This window comes from Camellia sinensis, chromosome 2, assembly GCF_055761805.1.
Source record: "Camellia sinensis isolate YWXY chromosome 2, ASM5576180v1, whole genome shotgun sequence".
NCBI lineage: Eukaryota > Viridiplantae > Streptophyta > Magnoliopsida > Ericales > Theaceae > Camellia > Camellia sinensis.
Genome location: NC_138962.1, coordinates 216550619 through 216569165, shown reverse-complemented (window position 1 = coordinate 216569165; position 18547 = coordinate 216550619). Strand labels below are relative to the sequence as shown.

Here is an 18547-nt window from a genome sequence, read left to right as displayed (position 1 = left end):
ATATATCTTCTCTCTTCTATGGAATTGCCATTATATATTTTTAACATAAATAAATGCTAGTCTCAATTCAAATTTGTGTGATAGAGGCCTGAGTGATGGAGGCCTGATAGATTAGAAGGAGAGAGTGCCCACACTTCTGATCTCAACTCTGATTTCATTTTCTATATATATATATATAATATATATACATGTATGTATCTCAACTTTGTTTGCCCTACTGCTTTTGTTTAATTTTGGAGGAATGATTGAAATTGATTTTGGTGAGAATAAGCTGGTTGTTTTGTGTGTTAATGCTATGATTGGGTTAAATAACATAGATCACACAAAAAAAGTGATCTTTATCTGTTTTTGTAGTAGTGTGAGCATGCAGAAAAGAGATGGTGAGAAACTCAATTCACTTTCATTCCACAAAATAATCATGGCAATCAAGAGATGAAATCACAATCAGTAATCTTTAATTCCCAATACCAAAAGTTTCCACAGCAATCCACAAATTCAGTTTAGCTAGTTTAATGTTTAGAGCATGCCAAATCTAGAGTTCCATAATCTGAATATTTCAAAGATTAATTGCCTCTATCAAAGCAAATAAGAGTTCTATAATTTAATTAATGTCGCAATAAAACAATTCAAAATAACTTCTACTTTTAGCACTCTATCCCAATAATAACTTTCACCGCTTTCACCACACTATTCTTCTGAATCTGTAATCAAGAGGGAGACGATCAGTTTGATAGCTCAATAATTAACTACTGCAACAACAAACTGAATCAATTATACACAAAAAGAATAATTTCAATTAATAAAGTTAAACAACATAATTTTTTGTGATTCAGGAGTGTAAAGAAAATGTTATGTACTTCAGTTAATAGTTACATAAAATCATTTCAATAAGGTGAGTTCCATAATCATAGAATTTTACAACTCATAGGATTTATAGTTCGTTTGGATCATATAGTTTTGGTGAGAAAAGAAAATATTTGTTCATATGATTAAGTAGGTGAGAAATGGAAACAAAGTGTGAGAAATAGTGAGAAAAAGAAGTCTCTATTTTGACTATTTGATTTCTTACCAAAAGTTGTGAGATTTGGTGAGAAACTAGTGATTGGTTGTAAAATATTTACAATTACCCCTTAAAATAAAAAAGAATAAAAAGAAATCTCACTCAAATTTCTCTCACATGATTTGCTTTCTTACCAATCTATACGATAGTTAGAAAACACAACTTTTTCCTTTACTCAACTAGATGGGAGAGATCACAATAAATTTTTTTTTTCTTACCCCACAATCCAAACATGATGTTACTATTAGATATATCAACAAATTCAATAATTCAATTCAATCAATCCAAAACTCCAAGGGTTTGATAAACACAAACTCAAGTGACAAAAAAAAAAACCTCAAGTTTTAGCAAATGCAACCACAATAACGAGTGACAAAAGCCAAAATCACATTTAGCTCCATGGTAAAAAATCAAAAGAAAGTAGCTTATGTGTCAATATTTAACTTCCATTTGCTTTGGGTTCACATTGTTGTCAAACAAAATTCATATCCTTCATAAAGTACATGAATCCACAATGATCTTATAAAATATTTCTGTAGAAATAAAAAAAATAAAAACAAAAACAACTCGGGACACAAGACTCCGACTAAAATAAAATCTAAAGAGAACAATATGTATGCAACCTTAACCCCCCATCTTTGGAGAGATTGTATTTCATTACTCAATGTTTAAACATTTTCAAACCAAAATATGCACTTAAAAGAAATTCTAGATGTGGTATGAGATGACTTACCTCTAGTGAAACGAATCCACACTCGAGTTCAGGAATCGAAAGCTATAAACAAGGAATTCAATGACATTATAAAAATAATAGTGGTTCTATGTATGTAAAAATCATCATAAATAAATTACACAAAATAATTACATGTGCAGGGCCCATAAATTATTGAATCTACACTAATGTGAATGTTTTGTGTATTTTATGTGGTTGGTATCTGTGTACCTAAATTTGTTATAATAAAGTTAAGTACTCCCATACCTTATTCAAAACTGACTAGTTTTGGGGAAAATAAGTATAACGAGGGAAGAACATTGTTTCAACCTTCATATGATTGTCAAAATAAAGTATAGATCATGTTGTTCTTGGGGTATTTTGCTCTTTTTTTTTTTTGTATAAAATCAATTAATCAAAAGCCTAATAAGTGAGTGTCATCTATAACCCTAACCAAATTGGTCTAATACCAAACAACCACACTAATCCCAACAGACTCTCAAATAATTCTGTGAAATCATGAGTTCTCTTTCTCATCATTTTTTATCTTTTCTCACTAAATCACCCAATCCAAATGGAGTGGAAATGTAAAATAAGAAGGGATTTGAATTACCTTAATGATGATTTCAATATTATTCAATTTCATTTCCTTCAAGAGATTTAGTCTCTTCTTCTTCTTCAAGAGGTTTAGTCTTCTTCTTCTTCTTCTTCTTCTTCTTCTTCAGAAAAGTCCCTAAAATCGACTTATTTGATCAAAGAACATATTTATTTATTTCATTTTTGGATAAAATACAAAGAAGCATACCTTTCATCACTTTAGTCCTTTAAATTTTAATTTTGTTAATTTCTCTCTTCAAATTATCAAATTAGTCTAATTTTAAACTACTGTTTAAATCATTAACGAAATGATTATACATTTTAAATATGATATGTAAAGTATATATGTCATGTGTCAATTTGGTCCTTAAAGTTCCAATTTTGCTAATTTTGTCTCTCAATATTACAAGTTATTTTTATTTTCTCATAAATGTTTTGAGAACAAACTAACAAAATTTAAAAACTTTAAGAACCAAAGTCGTGTATATTTTATTATTATTCCATTAACTATTTAAGCTATGAGTTTAAACAAGACCAAATTAATATAAATTAAAATTTTAATAACGAAATTGAGAAAATTAAAACTTGACACAGTGACACAAAATGCATACTTAAAAGACCATAAATATAATTTATCATTTATTTTTATATTCTTGTTTGAGTATTACTATTTTGAACGCCCTTTATATAATATTTCTATTCAACTCTAAAAAAGAATGATTGAGGCTTTTTTAATTGGTTTTAGAAATTTTGAAGCGTATTTAAAATGCTTTTTCAACTTCTAGTCTTTTTGTTAAAATGTCTCTTATTGTATTTCTCTGTTCAGTGATGGTATGTGATTGCTTGTATTACTGGCACATTAATATTGATAATCCTTTTATATAAGCAAAAAGAAATTTACTTGTCACAAAAAATTATTTTTATAGATTTAGTATCCAGCAAATTGAGTTTATTATTATTTTTGTATTTAACTGTATTTTCTCACATTTCATTATAAGATTATTGAAAATTATTCCTACAAGAATCTACACAACTTTAAGTGTGTTTAATTAGAAAATCCACAAAATCTAATCTTACATAACAATGTCAGACCAGGATTCCGTCCAGTTCATAATATGGACTAGATGTGGTCACCACCATAGTTTTATTTTGATAATTCAAATTATTTATTTTGTAGGGTTCTTCGTATATACCATCTACATAAAAGAATTAGATGAATCTGATATTCATAGTCTATTTAATTTATCGGGTTTATAACTAAAAAAATGAATGATTTGTGTTTAAAAATATACTCTTTTTTTTTGGGGGGGGGGGGGAAACAAATGCTTAAATTGAATAGTCTACAATTATTGAATTAACATAATTTTTTGTGTGAATGATACGAAAAGTCTGACAAAATAAATTATTTGGATTATAAAAATGAGACCTGTAGTTAATCTCATGAGCCCAAACAATATCTTCTAATCTAAATCATGTATTGGAGGGAATCCATATCTATATGTCTGCATGTGTACACTTGAACTTTTGTGTGATGAGTGTGTCATTACATTTTCAGAAATAATATAATGGTAGATCTTTCACAAATGCAATATGATTTAATCTAACAGTGAGAAAATAATTAATGATTTATTATATATATATTTATTTATTGATAATATAATTCGGGTTGATTGGGTTGTGAAACTTAAGCCTTATTCAAATTTAATTAGGGCGTAAAATTTAGCTCAAACCTTGACCAAATTTAAAATCATAGTCTAAATTCTAAAAAATTTCAAATTAGACTAGGGTTGCTCATATTAGGCCAACTCTCGTTTTAAAAAAAGGGCAAATACATTTTGCTGTTTATATCATTTTGGTCTCTATATTTTCAATTAATTCCATTTTGACGTTTAATTTAATATTTTGTATCAATTTGGTTCAATTGATAATCTCGTTAGTGTTTTTAAAGAAAAATAATTACTGAATTGAGTAAGTTTATAATTTTGTTGTAAAAAATATGACACATGCCATTTATATGCGTATTTTTCATAAAAAAATGTTAAGAATTATAATCAATTGAAGTAAATTGAAACAAAGTCATAAATTCAAAATTAAAATCAAATCAATTGAAATTATAAAAACCAAAATAATAAAAAAAAAACTAAAATATAAGATGCATCGTAATTTTCACCCTTGAAAAAATCCAACATGAAGTTACAAACAAAATTACCTGGGAAAGAAAGGTTGAAGAGTGGTTTTCGTGAGGGGATTATCCCATTCTAGAGATTCCCACCATTCTTCTTCTCCAAAAATGCTTTGAAGAACAGGTGGTGCAGAAGCTTGCTTACCATCCTCATTCATGTGCAAAGAAATAGGCAATCTCCTTAACATGGGACAGTCCCATATATGAATTTGTTGCAGAGATTCACAGGCCATTACGCCCTTGTATATGCTCTTCAGTCTTGGTAGACTTTCTAAATGTAATATCTTTAAATTTGGGAGTGTGATTGTGTTGCCATCATCTTCACGATGCCCCCATCGATCACTCATCTCTACTTCTACTGTTATCTCCTCCACATTCTCGCATCTCATCACTTCAAGTTCCTCAAGATTTGGGAAGTTGTGCAACAACAGGGCAGAGAAAATATTCTCCATTTTCGGACATTCACAGAACTCCAATCTCTTAAGGTTAAATGAAATGTTGTGTGGTGGAACAACTCTGTCAAAGAGTATCCTAAAATTGGGTAAATTAGAAAACTTTAATTTCTCAATCATTGTTAGCGGGATATGGTAGTCTTCCGAAAAGCATGATAATGATGATGATGAAAAGATGGATTCAAGCCCATCACACTCTTCGATTGAAATTTTTTTTAAACCTCTTGCATCCCTTAATGACTGAATATCTGATAAGCTAATGTGATTGTCCCATCTTCTAATTCTCAATTCCTCTATGTCGCTGCGAAGCACTACGGCATCTACTCCATTACTAAACAAATATTTAGAGTTGTAAACACAAGTGAGTTTCTCTTTATCAACAATTCCTACCTCAAGGCTGTACCTTTCCAAACTTTTGCATTGCACAGATTTCACATACTTGGTAAGCTCTTGCGCATTGTGAAACTGAGCTTCGACAACTTTTAATTGCTTCAAGCACAACAGCTCTTCTGCCAACACATTTACTTTTGTTTCATTAATTTCAAGGTGATGGAGTTGTGTGAGTCTGCAAAAATTCCGGCAAGGAGACATACCTAGGTTGTAATTCCCCCAGAGTTTAAGCTCTCTGAGATTAACCAATTCTTCTATACCTTGGGGTACTTCTTCAATGTGACTATTAGTCAGTTTAAAATGTTCCAACGCCTTCAGTTTCTCCAATGACGGCACATATTTTATGTTGCGATCAAACCAGAGAACAAGCTTTCTGAGATTAACCAACTCTCCTATACCTTGCGGTACTTCTTTAATCTGACTATGAGTCAGTTCGAAATGTTCCAATGCCTTTAGTTTCTCCAGTGACGGCACATATTTTAGTTTATAACAATGACGTAGTAACAGTTGATGCAAATTCTCCAACATGGAGATGGAATTTGGCAGAGACTCTATGGTAGTGTAGGACAAATCCAACACCTTGAGACAAGGCATATGCAAAAAGAAAGAATCTGGAATCTGAAGTACTTTTGGCCAATTACCTTGCAATAGGAAGGTGGTGAGACGAGGGCAAATGGGTAGTTCAGAAGGAAGTTCTTCAATATCGTTCTGCATTAAGGAAACCCTCTGAAGATCCTTAGACCAATCTTTATGTGGAACTCTTTTTAATCCCTCACCAGCTCGGACCATGAATCGAGGACTAGTTGATGTAATTTTGAGAGACATGTCTCTTATCAAATCATGCATCTTCACGAATTCTCCATTTATGTTATCAGCTTTTACCAACAAGCAAGTTTTAATGAGTTTATTCAATATAGTGTGACCTTCGTCGAACATTGCTTCTCTATTGTCCATCTTACATATTAGGCCCTCAGCAATCCAATGCTCTATCAGTTCTTCCCTATGGATGTCATCGTCTTCTGGATACAATGCACAATACAAGAAACAATGTCGTTCCTGTTCATCTTTTAGCCGACTATAACTAAATTTTAGTTGCTCAAATAACCGTTCTTCTTTGTCCATGAGCTGTTGTGCATTTCTCGCATTTCTCCACTCGCGAATGTCATTCACTCCTCTCATACATCCAGCCATAATAACAATTGCAAGGGGCAGACAGGCACATTTTTTGGCAACTTCTTTTGCAATTTCTTCCACCTCGTGTGTAAGCACTGTCTGATGTTCTTTAACATTACTCATAAATAGATTCAATGCTTCCCCTTCTGTGAGAAGCTCCATTTCAACAGTTTTGCAATTCATCTTTGTACAGACTTCTAACAATCGTGTAGTCACCACTAGCTTACATCCGTTATCTTTGGTTGGTTGCGGAATACCCACCTCCGCCAGAGGAAATGCTTTCCAAAGATCGTCTAAGATGAGCAAATACCTCTTCTTTTGGAAAAGCATGTTATGTATTTCTGACGCTGTACCTAATTCATCCTCATAATCGGAAAGATCAAGATTCAGTTTCTTAGCTATCTGCCTTTGTAGATTTTTGATCTCGAATGCTTTAGATACTGTGACCCAAATAACATCATCAAAGTAATGAATTTCATCCAAAAGTTGATTATGGATGTATTTCATGATGGTTGTTTTGCCGATTCCCCCCATTCCGTGAACACCGATTTTTCTAACCGCATCATCCATCAAGAAATTCCAAACTTTCTCCTTGTTCCTTGCACTTGTGGGTTCAGCCAAAGATTCTGCATTGGGTATGGCATGTCCACAAGTTGGATCATCAATCAGCAAACCATTAGAAAATCCACCATTTTCATGCAGTTTTTCCACCTCTTGAATAGTCTCCACCACACGCTTTCCCAACTTTGCGCGTTTGAAGACATTCATCCAACTTACTTCTTGCACTTGTCTTTCCAAAGTTTGGACATCATTTGCTATCCTTCGCACATCTTCTTGCCAAAGTTCAACCTCTACCCTTCGTCTTTTCCTTGACCGCTGCACTTCATAATTCATGTCTTCATTTATGTCCTTCTCTCGGCCGTTCAATTGCTCTGTATTTCTTTTGAGTTTTTTCATGTTAGTATGAAGGTAATAGTAATATCCAAATGTTAAACCAATCTCTTCCATGGCCCAGTCTACTCCTAAAAATACATAAGAGGATTGTAGTTAACAGAAAAAATTCTAAAGAAAACTTCAATATTGATTCTAATGGCTGTTACAAAGCAATTTCAAATTTGATTTACAAAAGCAAGAGAAAGAAAACATGCTAATTTATGCAAACTGACTTCATATTCACCTCCAAATAATAGAAAGTCAGCCTTTGAATTACTGACAAACTAGTGATCGTGCTAAATAGATAGCTAGTAACAATGAACCAACATTTATGGTGTTCAAGAATTTCAGTTATGACATTGATTGTAAATTTCAAGTAAGTGGATGATTTGAAACACAAACAAGAATAAGATCCATGCCAGAGTTTATCTGCCCAAGCTTGACCCAAGTTAGGTGCGAATTGACCGAGTTGCCCAAGTTGCACATAAATTTATTAAAGTGCAGTTAATTAATTTATAAAAATTCAACTTTGTTCATATTTTTTTATTAAGGGATATTTACTAATAAATCCCATCTCACAAACAAGTACTCCAATTAGTTCCAAGTTTTTTCTATTGATCTGCTAAGTCCTATTAGTGGAGAGTTTCGTTCCGTGTGGTCCTATTGTCGATTTTGGTAGTGTTTTGGTGGATAGCTATACCTTTTTTTTATTAATGTGATAGATTTGATGCGACACTCCAATGTGTTAGGTATTAATGCGACACTCTAATGTGGCAGATATAATGTGACACTTCAAAAAAATTAAAAACTCCTCAGTGTACTTTTTCTAAATGTGACAACATGGCAAATATAACGTGACACTCTAAAAAAACTAAAAACTCATTAATGTATTTTTCTCAAATGTAACATGAGACACTCCAACGTGGTGGGTATGATATGACACCCCAAAAAAACTAAAAACTTCTTAATGTACTTTTCCTAAATGTGACGATGTAACGGATATGATGTGACGACGTAACGGATATGATGTAACAAGTATGGTATAAAAACTCTTTAGCGTACTTTTTTATAAATGTGATGGCGTGGCAAGTATGATGTGACACTCCAAAAACCTACATGTAATACTCCAAAAAACCTACAAGTGATATTCCAAAAAAACTAAAAACTCCTTAGTGTACTTTTTCCAAATGTGATAACATGGCGAGTATGATGTGACACTCTAAAAAAATTAAAAACTCATTTAGTGTACTTTTCCAAATGTGACACTTCACTGTGACGGGTATGATGTGACACTAAAAAATTTCTTAGTATATTTTTTGCAAATGTGACACTCCATTGTGGTGAGCAAATGAGTCGTTACACACCCAAAAAGACTAAATGGATCACAAGAAAAAAATATAGGACTATATGGATCACAAATTTAAAATATGGGACTTATTGGTCAATTTTCCTTTTATTAAATCATAAATAACATCAAAATAAATAATCTACATAATGCGAGAGATAAAAAAAAAATTGAAGAACCGATGTGATGTGTTTACAATTTCTTAGCCAAATTCTAACACTCTTTTAACGTCTTTTCCAAAAACAAATTGATGACCAAACTTCAAATAATAGAAAAAGAAGAGCAAGAACTATTCCATTAACAGATTAACATTTAATACTTTGTCTCTTAAAATTTTAACACAAAAGTAGTGGATCCTATAATTTGGACTAATAACTACTCATTTGGAGCACCACCTAGACATGCTTCAGGAGGATTAAATAATTTCTGAAGCTGACTATGCTGCTTCAGAAACATACGCTGAATGCTGTGGAAAACAAGGTAGAGTCAACAAATATGCAGTCCGCACATGCGATGCATATGCAACTCGAAAAAAAACTATTATTAGAATAATAACAAAGAAAAATATACATAAAACATGCGTATGCAGCTCGAAAAAAATAATATTATAAGAATAATAACAAATATATATATATATATATATATACACATACAGTATGGGTTGCTCAAGTGATAAAAGGATTTTATTAAACCTATAGTTATGGGTTCGTGACCCTTTCTCCTCTATACCTAATTTTCACAAAAAAAATATTAGACATAAACCCAAAATATGACAATAGGAGACACAAATGTGTCAACACAATACCACCAACAAACAGCATTTACTTTATAATATTGAGACAACGCAAATATTGGGGTATTTTGGAAAAATCCAAAATATGAGACACAAATGTGTCAACACCACCAGCAAACTTCACTTTACATACGTATTTTGGAAAAATTCAAAATATGAGACATAAATGTGTCAACACCAACAACAACCTTTACTTTATAATAGTACTTGCGGTCCATAAAAGTAACTCAAAAAAAAAATTAGGAATAATGATAAAGAAAAATATACATATAATATGTATTGTTCAAATAGTAGAAGCCTTCATTAAACCTATGGTCATGGGCTTGAGGCCATTCCTCATCTTTACATAATTTGTACAAAATTCACCAAATATAAGGATATTTTGGATGTCAATAACACCATTACAAAATTCACCAAATATAAGAGTATTTTGAAAACATTCGGAAAAATCCAAAATATGAGACACAAATATATCAACACCACCAACCTTCACTTTCTAAAAGTATAGGGTATTTTGGATGTCAACAACACCATTACAAAATTCACCAAATATAAGAGTATTTTGGAAAAATCCGGAAAAACCTAAAATATGAGACACAAATATGTCAACAACACCAACCTTCACTTTATAATAGTATAGAAGATAGACAGATAGGTATAGAATTATATGACTTTTCTTAGCCATCCAAAATAAATAAATAAATAAAATTCTACACACAATAATTTGATAGATAAATTTGTATGAATTAATTTTAAATTAAAAAATCAACTAAAGTGATTTACTTTGGTCACTCTAGCGAGAGAGGTCTATTTCTGAAACTGTTTATTGGCTAAAGCTTTAATCTTTTTGGGTCAAAATGACATTATTTATCCAAAGGAACAACTAGCTGTTCAAAAGCTTAATTATTTGTCTATCTGTTCAAATGCTACATATCTATTTGGGTTTGGTTTTCAAAATTTTAAATTTTTTTAGAACTAAAAATTAATTTAGTGATGAAAGGAAAAAATAAAAAGATCCAAATAGAAAGTAATATTGGGTGATAGGTCAAGGGGATAAAGTGATATTGGGTGATAATTCATAGGGGTAAAAGTGTAGTTTATCCTATTGATGAAAGGGTATTTTTAAAGGTCCAAACTTAAAAAAAAGAAAAAGAAAAAAAGAAGTAGATGAGGGAGGTTAGTTTTTAAAATTTTTAGTTGAGGGGAGTAAAGTGATAATGACAATAGTTAAACGAGATCGAGTGTAATTTACTCTAAATATTAAGGAAGACTCCGACTGATGATTGGTCATCTTATTTAGGCTAAGGGTAAGTTTGGGAAGATCCAAAAAAGTCAAAAAGTCAAAAAGTTACTCAAAAAGTTAAAAAGTTAACACTATTCACCAAAAGTCAACAATTACGGCTGCACAACTCCCAATTCAAATTTTTCCCTACAAATCAATTTTTACAATTTTTTATTACACATTTTTCAATAAAAAGTCAAAAAGTTAACCCAAACATCCATATTTTCAACCTCAATTTTTTAGTCCAAAAAGACAAAAAGTGCACTTTTTTAGTCTTCCCAAACTTGGCCTAAGTTTGGGTACTCTCAAAAAAGCCAAAAAGTCAAAAAGTTACTCAAAAAGTTAAAAAGTTAACACTATTCACCAAAAGTCAACAATTACGGCTGCACAACTCCCAATTCAAAATTTTCCCTACAAATCAATTTTTACAATTTTTTATTACACATTTTTCAATAAAAAGTCAAAAAGTTAACCCAAACATCCATATTTTCAACCTCAATTTTTTAGTCTAAAAAGACAAAAAGTGCACTTATTTAGTCTTCCCAAACTTGGCCTTAGATATCATTAGGTCTAAAAATTGAGTCTACCAAATAGACTTGTATATCATTTTTTTTTTTGAGAAATTAAATAATTATTAAAACATTACTCAATATAGGTCAATTAGCTTAATAAAAAAATTATAGAAGACTAGTTTTATTTAAACATATTATTCACTTTTCATGAACCATGTAATAATTTAAAATATTACTAATGTTCTTATACTCATAAAGTTTCACAAGAAATTCAATCAAAAATAAAAGATAATTGGCTATCTCACACGGGAAGGCCTAGAGTGTGCATCTTTTAAGGGTGCATACCATATATACCTTACTACAAATTGGAGTAATTTTATCGTAAAATTTTGTAGCATCAACAATAAAATACGTGATCTCGTCACAAATTAATTTAACAAAATGTCGTAATTCATATAACAAAAGTTTGTGATTTAGTTACGATATTTTTTATCACGCCAGTTTGTAACAAAGTTACGCATTTTATAGTTGATCTTACAAAATTTTGTGGTAAAATTACACCAATTTGTGGTGGGTGCATATGGCTACTTTTAACTAGTTTTCTACCTATGCAATGCACAGGTTTAATTAAATTTAAATTTTATGTAAATGTAATTTTGTAATATTTATACAATCATTTTTAAGTTTCAGAATGCATGCATGTTGAAAATTAAAACAATCTTATCATATAAGTTCATATCAACTTTAATCAAAATTACAAACAAATAGTAACATGTTTATATAAGAACACATCCATTTTTTTATTAATGTTATTTTATTGTTAACAATAAGTATTCAATCTTGGCATGAACTACTATAATTGATATGTGTTTCTTTTCCAAGAAGAAGAATCCAATGTGTTTACATGTCTTAGTAACTCACAATTAAATATAAACAAACTAGTGTTTCACTTGTGTTATATACAGGTTGTATTTACAATTATGTATATATGTGTGAATTGTGATTTTTAATTTTTTTTTTTTTTTGGCACACAGAAAAAAGAACATAACAAATGTAGTATATTTTTAATCAATTATTTTATGTTTTCTTTTATTTAAAATTTGAAAATAATGTATGGAAAAATTTATAACTAAATTAAGGAAAAATTTATTCCTAGTGATATTTTTTTTACTTCTATATAACTACTTAAAAAAATAAACCTCAAAAAAGTAGTCAAAATAATATCATACATTAAGTAAAAAAAAATGTGGTTAGCATTTATGCTTGCATAAATTTACTATAGTTTTAATTTCAAATTTAAAAAAAAAAAAAACTATTTTAAAAGCATTTTATTTAGCTAATACCAAATAGAATTTTTTTAGCAAAAAAGAAAGTTATAAAATTTTATTGCAAATTTTCAAATGTCTATTGTTAAATATTAAATTCTACTTGCTTTGGGAGTTTTAATTTTTGATCTTTGCTCCACATTCATCGTATTGTTTTATTTATTTTTCTTCTTCTTGCTTGATTTTCGCATGATACTTATTTCATAGTGCATCTCCGAGTGTATTAGTAGAAACATCATACACTTAAAATGCACAAAATTACAATATATAAGAAAAAAAATAATTAATTGCCCAAAACTAAAACTACTTTAAGAAAAAATAAAAAATAAAAGCAAAATTGAAATTATTTGAAATAGAAAATGATTTATTTATTTATTAATTTTTAAAAATAAACTTTTAAAGAAAACAAGGAAAACTATATCTAAAAAAAAGTATTGTGATGCCCGGGTATATAACCCACCTCATTTTCCTTTACTTGTAATTATCTTGCTTGTGTTGGGAGTGTCGGGATTCAATCTGAGGTCTTGTCGACCATTTGAGCTCACCGTTCTTGAAACTTCCCTTGGTTCCTCATCTTTATTTCACTCCAGATTTGAGTTCCACTTGTTTCGGAAAGCATGTAATCGGATCAAGGATGGCTCAGTTTAGCTAGTGCAATTTCTAAGTGGAAGGCAGGACTGCACATACGGGAGGTGAGGCCGTCGATGGTTCAACACTGCTTTAAACGCACGAGTGGAGGGTAGGTGCGGAAAGTGGGCCACACATACGGGGGAGAGTGGCGCACGTGCGGAAGGTACGTGCCGCATGTGCGGGAACGCGCAGTGTCCGAAAATTTTCTCTTTTTCATTTCTTGGGCTGAGCACCCACCTCACTTTCCTCTCATCCTTCTCTCTCCAAAACACATTTCTCCTCCTTCTCTCTACATTACTCTCACCAAATCACTTTAATCCTTCGATTTCTCCAAATCCATTAAAGCTTTGACCCTAGTTCCTTTATTAAAGTTGGAGAACTCCTCGAAGGCCACACTTTGTGCAGTGGAGATCGGATTTCAACATCGTCAAATTTGGGGGATTTCTTCTCTTTTCTTCTCCAAACCGTGAGGTAGGGATTTCTTAGAGTTACATATAAAAAATTTTGCAAGTCTGCTTATTCGGAGCTTTTTCTTGTATTTGAACTTATGATTTTGGGTTTATGTACTCCAAATGATTTTTAAAGTGGGTTTTTCTCTATATTTTCCAAATCCTTAAGAGTATGAGCAATGCGATCATGTGTGTGTGTTGCTTGGGCAAGACCCTTTCAAAAATCGAGAAAAATCAAGATTTGGTGAAACCCTAGAAATTTGGGATTTTGGAAAATGTTGAGATATTATGAACTTCATGATTTATAAAATATTATGGTGTATAAGTTGTAGAGGATTACCATGTTTGTATTTAAATGAGGGAATTCTTGGAAAGATAAGAAATGTTTGATTTTAGAAGTTTGATATATAGTATATCATTGAATTGTCTTGAAGTGACCAAATTGAAATGGTTGATTAACATGTAGAGGATGCATGTAAATGGTATTGTTATTTACCTCTTGATGGATTTATTATGAAATTTCCTTGTGATGAGGTATGGAAATTTTGATCACAATGGAAGATTGTGTGGTGAAAATTGAGATTGGAATTATTCAAGTACATTGTTACCATCCCATTTCATATAGCATTTCTGGTTTAGACCCGACCCATTTTGTATTTTGGACTCAGGTTTCATAGCCTCGTATGGTTGTTCATGTCTTTTCCCTCTCATTATTCCTTAAATTTGGTTATGGAATGGTATTGGCCTTGTTTGGAACAGGTTGGTTGCTTGATTTTCAAACCTTTGTTGCCTAGATTTTTGCTCCTTCGCTTGAGTGACACTTCTTGAGCTCAAGCCGGCTTTGCAAACTCTCGGTATTTTTGCAGACCTGCAAAATACTGGAAGAGTGTATTCTACGCTCGAGTGGGTGGGCGCTCGAGCGGCCAATCTTGAGCTCGAGCAATGTCCTTCATCTACAAAACTTCTGAAAGTGTGTATTCTGTGCTCAAGCGTCACTTCTTGCGCTCAAGTGGAACAATGTGTCTGGCGCTCGAGCATCACTTCTTGCACTCGAGCGGATTACGTGTATATCAATTCGTGAAGACAACTTTTTACTTCACTTTTTCATTCCTCTCTCTTTCTAAAACTTTCCAAAACCTAGATCTTGAGTCTCTCTCTCTCTCGAAAAGACTCTTTCTCTCTCTTTACATTTTCACCTAGTTCTAGTGATATCTCTACCCACCTACCTTTGTTAAAAAGTTAGAGCATCTCAAGGGCTACATTTTGATCCAATTAAAGCTTAGTTTCGGCATCCTTGAAGTTTCTCCATATCTCCCTTTGGTCTTCTAAGCTTGAGGTAGGGATTTTCTACACCTTCTTGTGGGTTTTAACTTAGTTATTGATTGTTGTGTAACAATGGTGAGTTTTGGGAGTATTTTGGACAAACCTAGGGTTTGGGATGAAAAATCAAAAGAAGGGTTTCTAGTGAATGTGATATAAATAGTATGGAGTTTGAAAATGAGGTTATATTGTGTCACAATTGTTGATTTTGGCATTTGGGTTGACATTTAGGAAAGAGGGAAGTTAACCTAAAATGGTTCAAGTATTTATTTTGTATAAATAAATGAAATTGGTATTATAAATATGAAATTGGATGAATGTTGATGTAAATGGTGGAGTTTGATATGCATTGTCTCACACCTTTTTGGAAATTTGAATAAACTATTTGTCTTGAGATTGAATATTTATTTAGAAATATCTGTATTGCGCTATCGGTAGAGGATAGTTATGATTGTTATAGAAAGTGCATGAGGATTATGTGAATTAAAACTAATCTCCTGTGGCTTGTCATTGAATGTGGCTATGTTTTAAATACATTGTATATATGTATGATTGATTGGGAGGAGAAATGGGATGTACTCCATGTTTGGGAGGAGATAGAAGATGGACTCCATTGAATTAAGTTGGCCCGTGTGTCCTGGGTGAAAGTCCCGAAACCGCGCGTATACATGGATGCCGATCTCGCAGATGAAATTTCCGTAAAATGACAAATTGGAGTGTTTGTGTGACAATTGTGTTAATTTGGGAGCCACTGAGTTGTAGTCGCAGATGGGTCGTCTGAAAGATAATGAAACTGGCTCATGAATTGAGATGAAAAGAATTAACTTGAATTGACGAGAAGGAAAAAGGGATTGAGATGTGAATTTTGGCACTTTATGATTATATAGAAAATGAGTGTTTTATCACTGGCCTTGTAAATGCACATTTTACTTATACCTTCATTAAAACTCATATATTGTGTTAAATTGTTCCTACTGGACTTTGGCTCACCCTATTTGGGAAAAATCATTTTCAGGTGTTGATGATATGCCTCTGCCAAGGCAATAGCTCGGAAGGAGTTTGGAGCACGAGCTTCACTTTTTGTACTTATTTGTATAGCTAAGGGCTTAATTGTATAGAGTTAGACTCTCTGTTGGTGTAACCAAGTAATGACCTGGAAAGTTGTAAGCCTTCAGGACATATAATTATCTGTTTAACTTTTATTCCTCTTTACTACTTGTAACACATGCTGCAGATTCAAGATGAACTATTTATGAATGTTTATCACATGTGTCACTTTTGTATAACGATTCAGGTTAATGGAAGTTTATTGTTTTGGCTAAGTTGTCTTATGGATATGGTGTTGGGTGAAATTATTGTAATTATTTTCGGGGCTTTACATTTCATTTATTATCATTGATTTTGAATTGCAATTGAAAACTATTGTTTTGAGAATGGAATTGTTTTGTGAAACAAAATCATTTTGATTTGTTTTGGGTAAATACGTTGGTAAGTCCGGATTAAGGTGTAGTTTGGTATCGATTAAGTTGGCCTAAGTGTCCATGGTGAAAAACCGAAAACACGCGCGAGTGAGGTACCATGTACCTTCCAGTGAGAGACTGGTAAAGTGGATATTTGTAGTGCTTGTTATGCCTACTTGCAAACACCAACCTAGGGATTACCTAAATTGTATTTACCACCCCTATGAAAATTACATTGAATATGTTAGATCATTCTGTTATCAAATTGGCATTATGCACAAGATTTTCCAAAAGGCAAAAGTATGTATTTTGAGCATGACATGGCATCTGCATTCATCTCATGAAATTACATAAAAATGTATATACTTTGTTAAGAATTTCCTACTGGACTTAGTGCTTGCCCTAGTGGATTTTGTGTAGGGAAAGATGTGGTGTTTCTGCCAAGTTGAAGGCGTGGAAATGTTTTGAGGGCATATGGCTCTTTTCTTTTGTTGTTAAGCCAAGGGCCTTACATGTATGGGTTCCGACAATCATTTTTGTGTAACCAAGCATAAGCCTTGGAATTTGTAGCCCATGACGGCATTACTTGTATTTAAGCTGTGGTGCCACATCCTATAGATTCATGTTTTAGAAATGTTGAATGTATAATTGCATGTGGAAATGCTTTTATAAATCTCCAGTATGTAATGAACATGAGGCTTAGAGATTTAATGATGATGAGACTACATATGCACTTCATGAGCATATTTTGAAGTGGGAATTATTGAGTTGGAAGACGATCTTGAGGGTAGGTAATTTAACTTCTTCTTGTGCTAAATATTTGGGGGCGTTACAACTTGGTATCAGAGCTACCAGATTTGAATACTTGGGGCTCGCGAGAAGTGGTTGTTTTTCCACAATGGGTTCATTTCGCTAAACTAGAAGATGTTCCATGCTTTAAGTGTTATGTGATAATATGTTTATATCACTAAATGGGTATGAGATTGAGCCTTTAGGATGTTGTTTGCACCTATTAAATTCCTTGAAATCTTATTAGAAGGGCACTTAATCAACGTTCATTTTGATAAGAACTCTCGGTGTTTTGCGGGACAAATTTCATCGTAAGGGAGTAATCCGTATGTGTTTATGTGACTAATGTGTTTACGTGGAGTGAAACTAAGTGTTTATATGAAGTGAAAACTTACGAAATTATTGTGATGTGACGTGTGAGATGAAGTTGCGAGCATATACGTGTTATTGTGGTAAGTTATTTATTGTTGCCCTTATTTAGGATGTCAGAAGAAGGTCGTGCATGTAGTGGTAGAGACGGGAGGCGTGGTAGGCCTCGCTAAGTTGTTCATGAGGTTCCGGTGCAAGAGGAAGGGTTCGGCCAAGCTAATGTGGCCGAGCAAGCAGGCCAAGCAAAGGGGGTAAGCAAGAGTCCCCGAGCAAGCGAGTCAAGCCGCCATGGGTGCCTTAGCCAGAGAGATGGCAGAGGCCTTGAGGGGATCGATGAACATGTTGAGGGCAGAGAATCAAGCCTGAGAAAATACCGTAAAGACTAGAGCGGCTTTCCTTACTCTGAAATTTTTGCGGGCTAAACTGGATGAGTTTCATGGGGGTCCAGAGCCCAAGAAAGCAGATGAGTGGCTCCAGCAAACAGTGAAGACATTTGAGATACTTCACATTGATGATAGTGAACTGATGGTGGCTCTAGCGAGTTACTATCTTAAAGGGAATGTGGGCCAATGGTTGAAATAAACCAAATATAGAGTGGGACCGACATGGGAAGCTTTTGTTACCGTTTTCCAAGACAAATACCTACCTCCCACTGCTAGGGAGAGACTGAGGAAAGAATTTAAAAACCTCAAACAACTAAACCTATCCGTGGCCGAGTTTGAAGCGACCTTTACTAGTTTATCCCGGTTTGTACTGGAGTTGGTGGCAACGGAG

At 32.7% G+C, this 18547-nt stretch overlaps 1 protein-coding gene across 6 annotated transcripts in view; it reads right to left on the bottom strand.

Annotated features, from left to right (window-relative positions):
* Positions 1 to 433: 433 nt before the first annotated feature.
* Positions 434 to 18547, bottom strand: part of LOC114281018 (disease resistance protein SUMM2) — a 48330-nt gene continuing 30216 nt past the window's right edge. For 3 of the 6 annotated variants that reach the window (XM_082916974.1, XM_082916975.1, XM_028223445.2), the window contains 4 exons: positions 4579 to 7588; positions 2386 to 2505; positions 1794 to 1835; positions 434 to 701 (listed from right to left, as the gene is read on the bottom strand). In XM_082916974.1, the coding sequence (XP_082773100.1) occupies positions 2460 to 2505; positions 4579 to 7588 (3056 nt within the window). In that variant the 3' untranslated portion in view covers positions 434 to 701; positions 1794 to 1835; positions 2386 to 2459. Of the gene's footprint in view, positions 702 to 1793; positions 1836 to 2385; positions 2516 to 4578; positions 7589 to 18547 lie in introns of those variants that run through there. The other 3 variants (XM_082916977.1, XM_028223448.2, XM_082916976.1) reach the window with 3 other exon arrangements.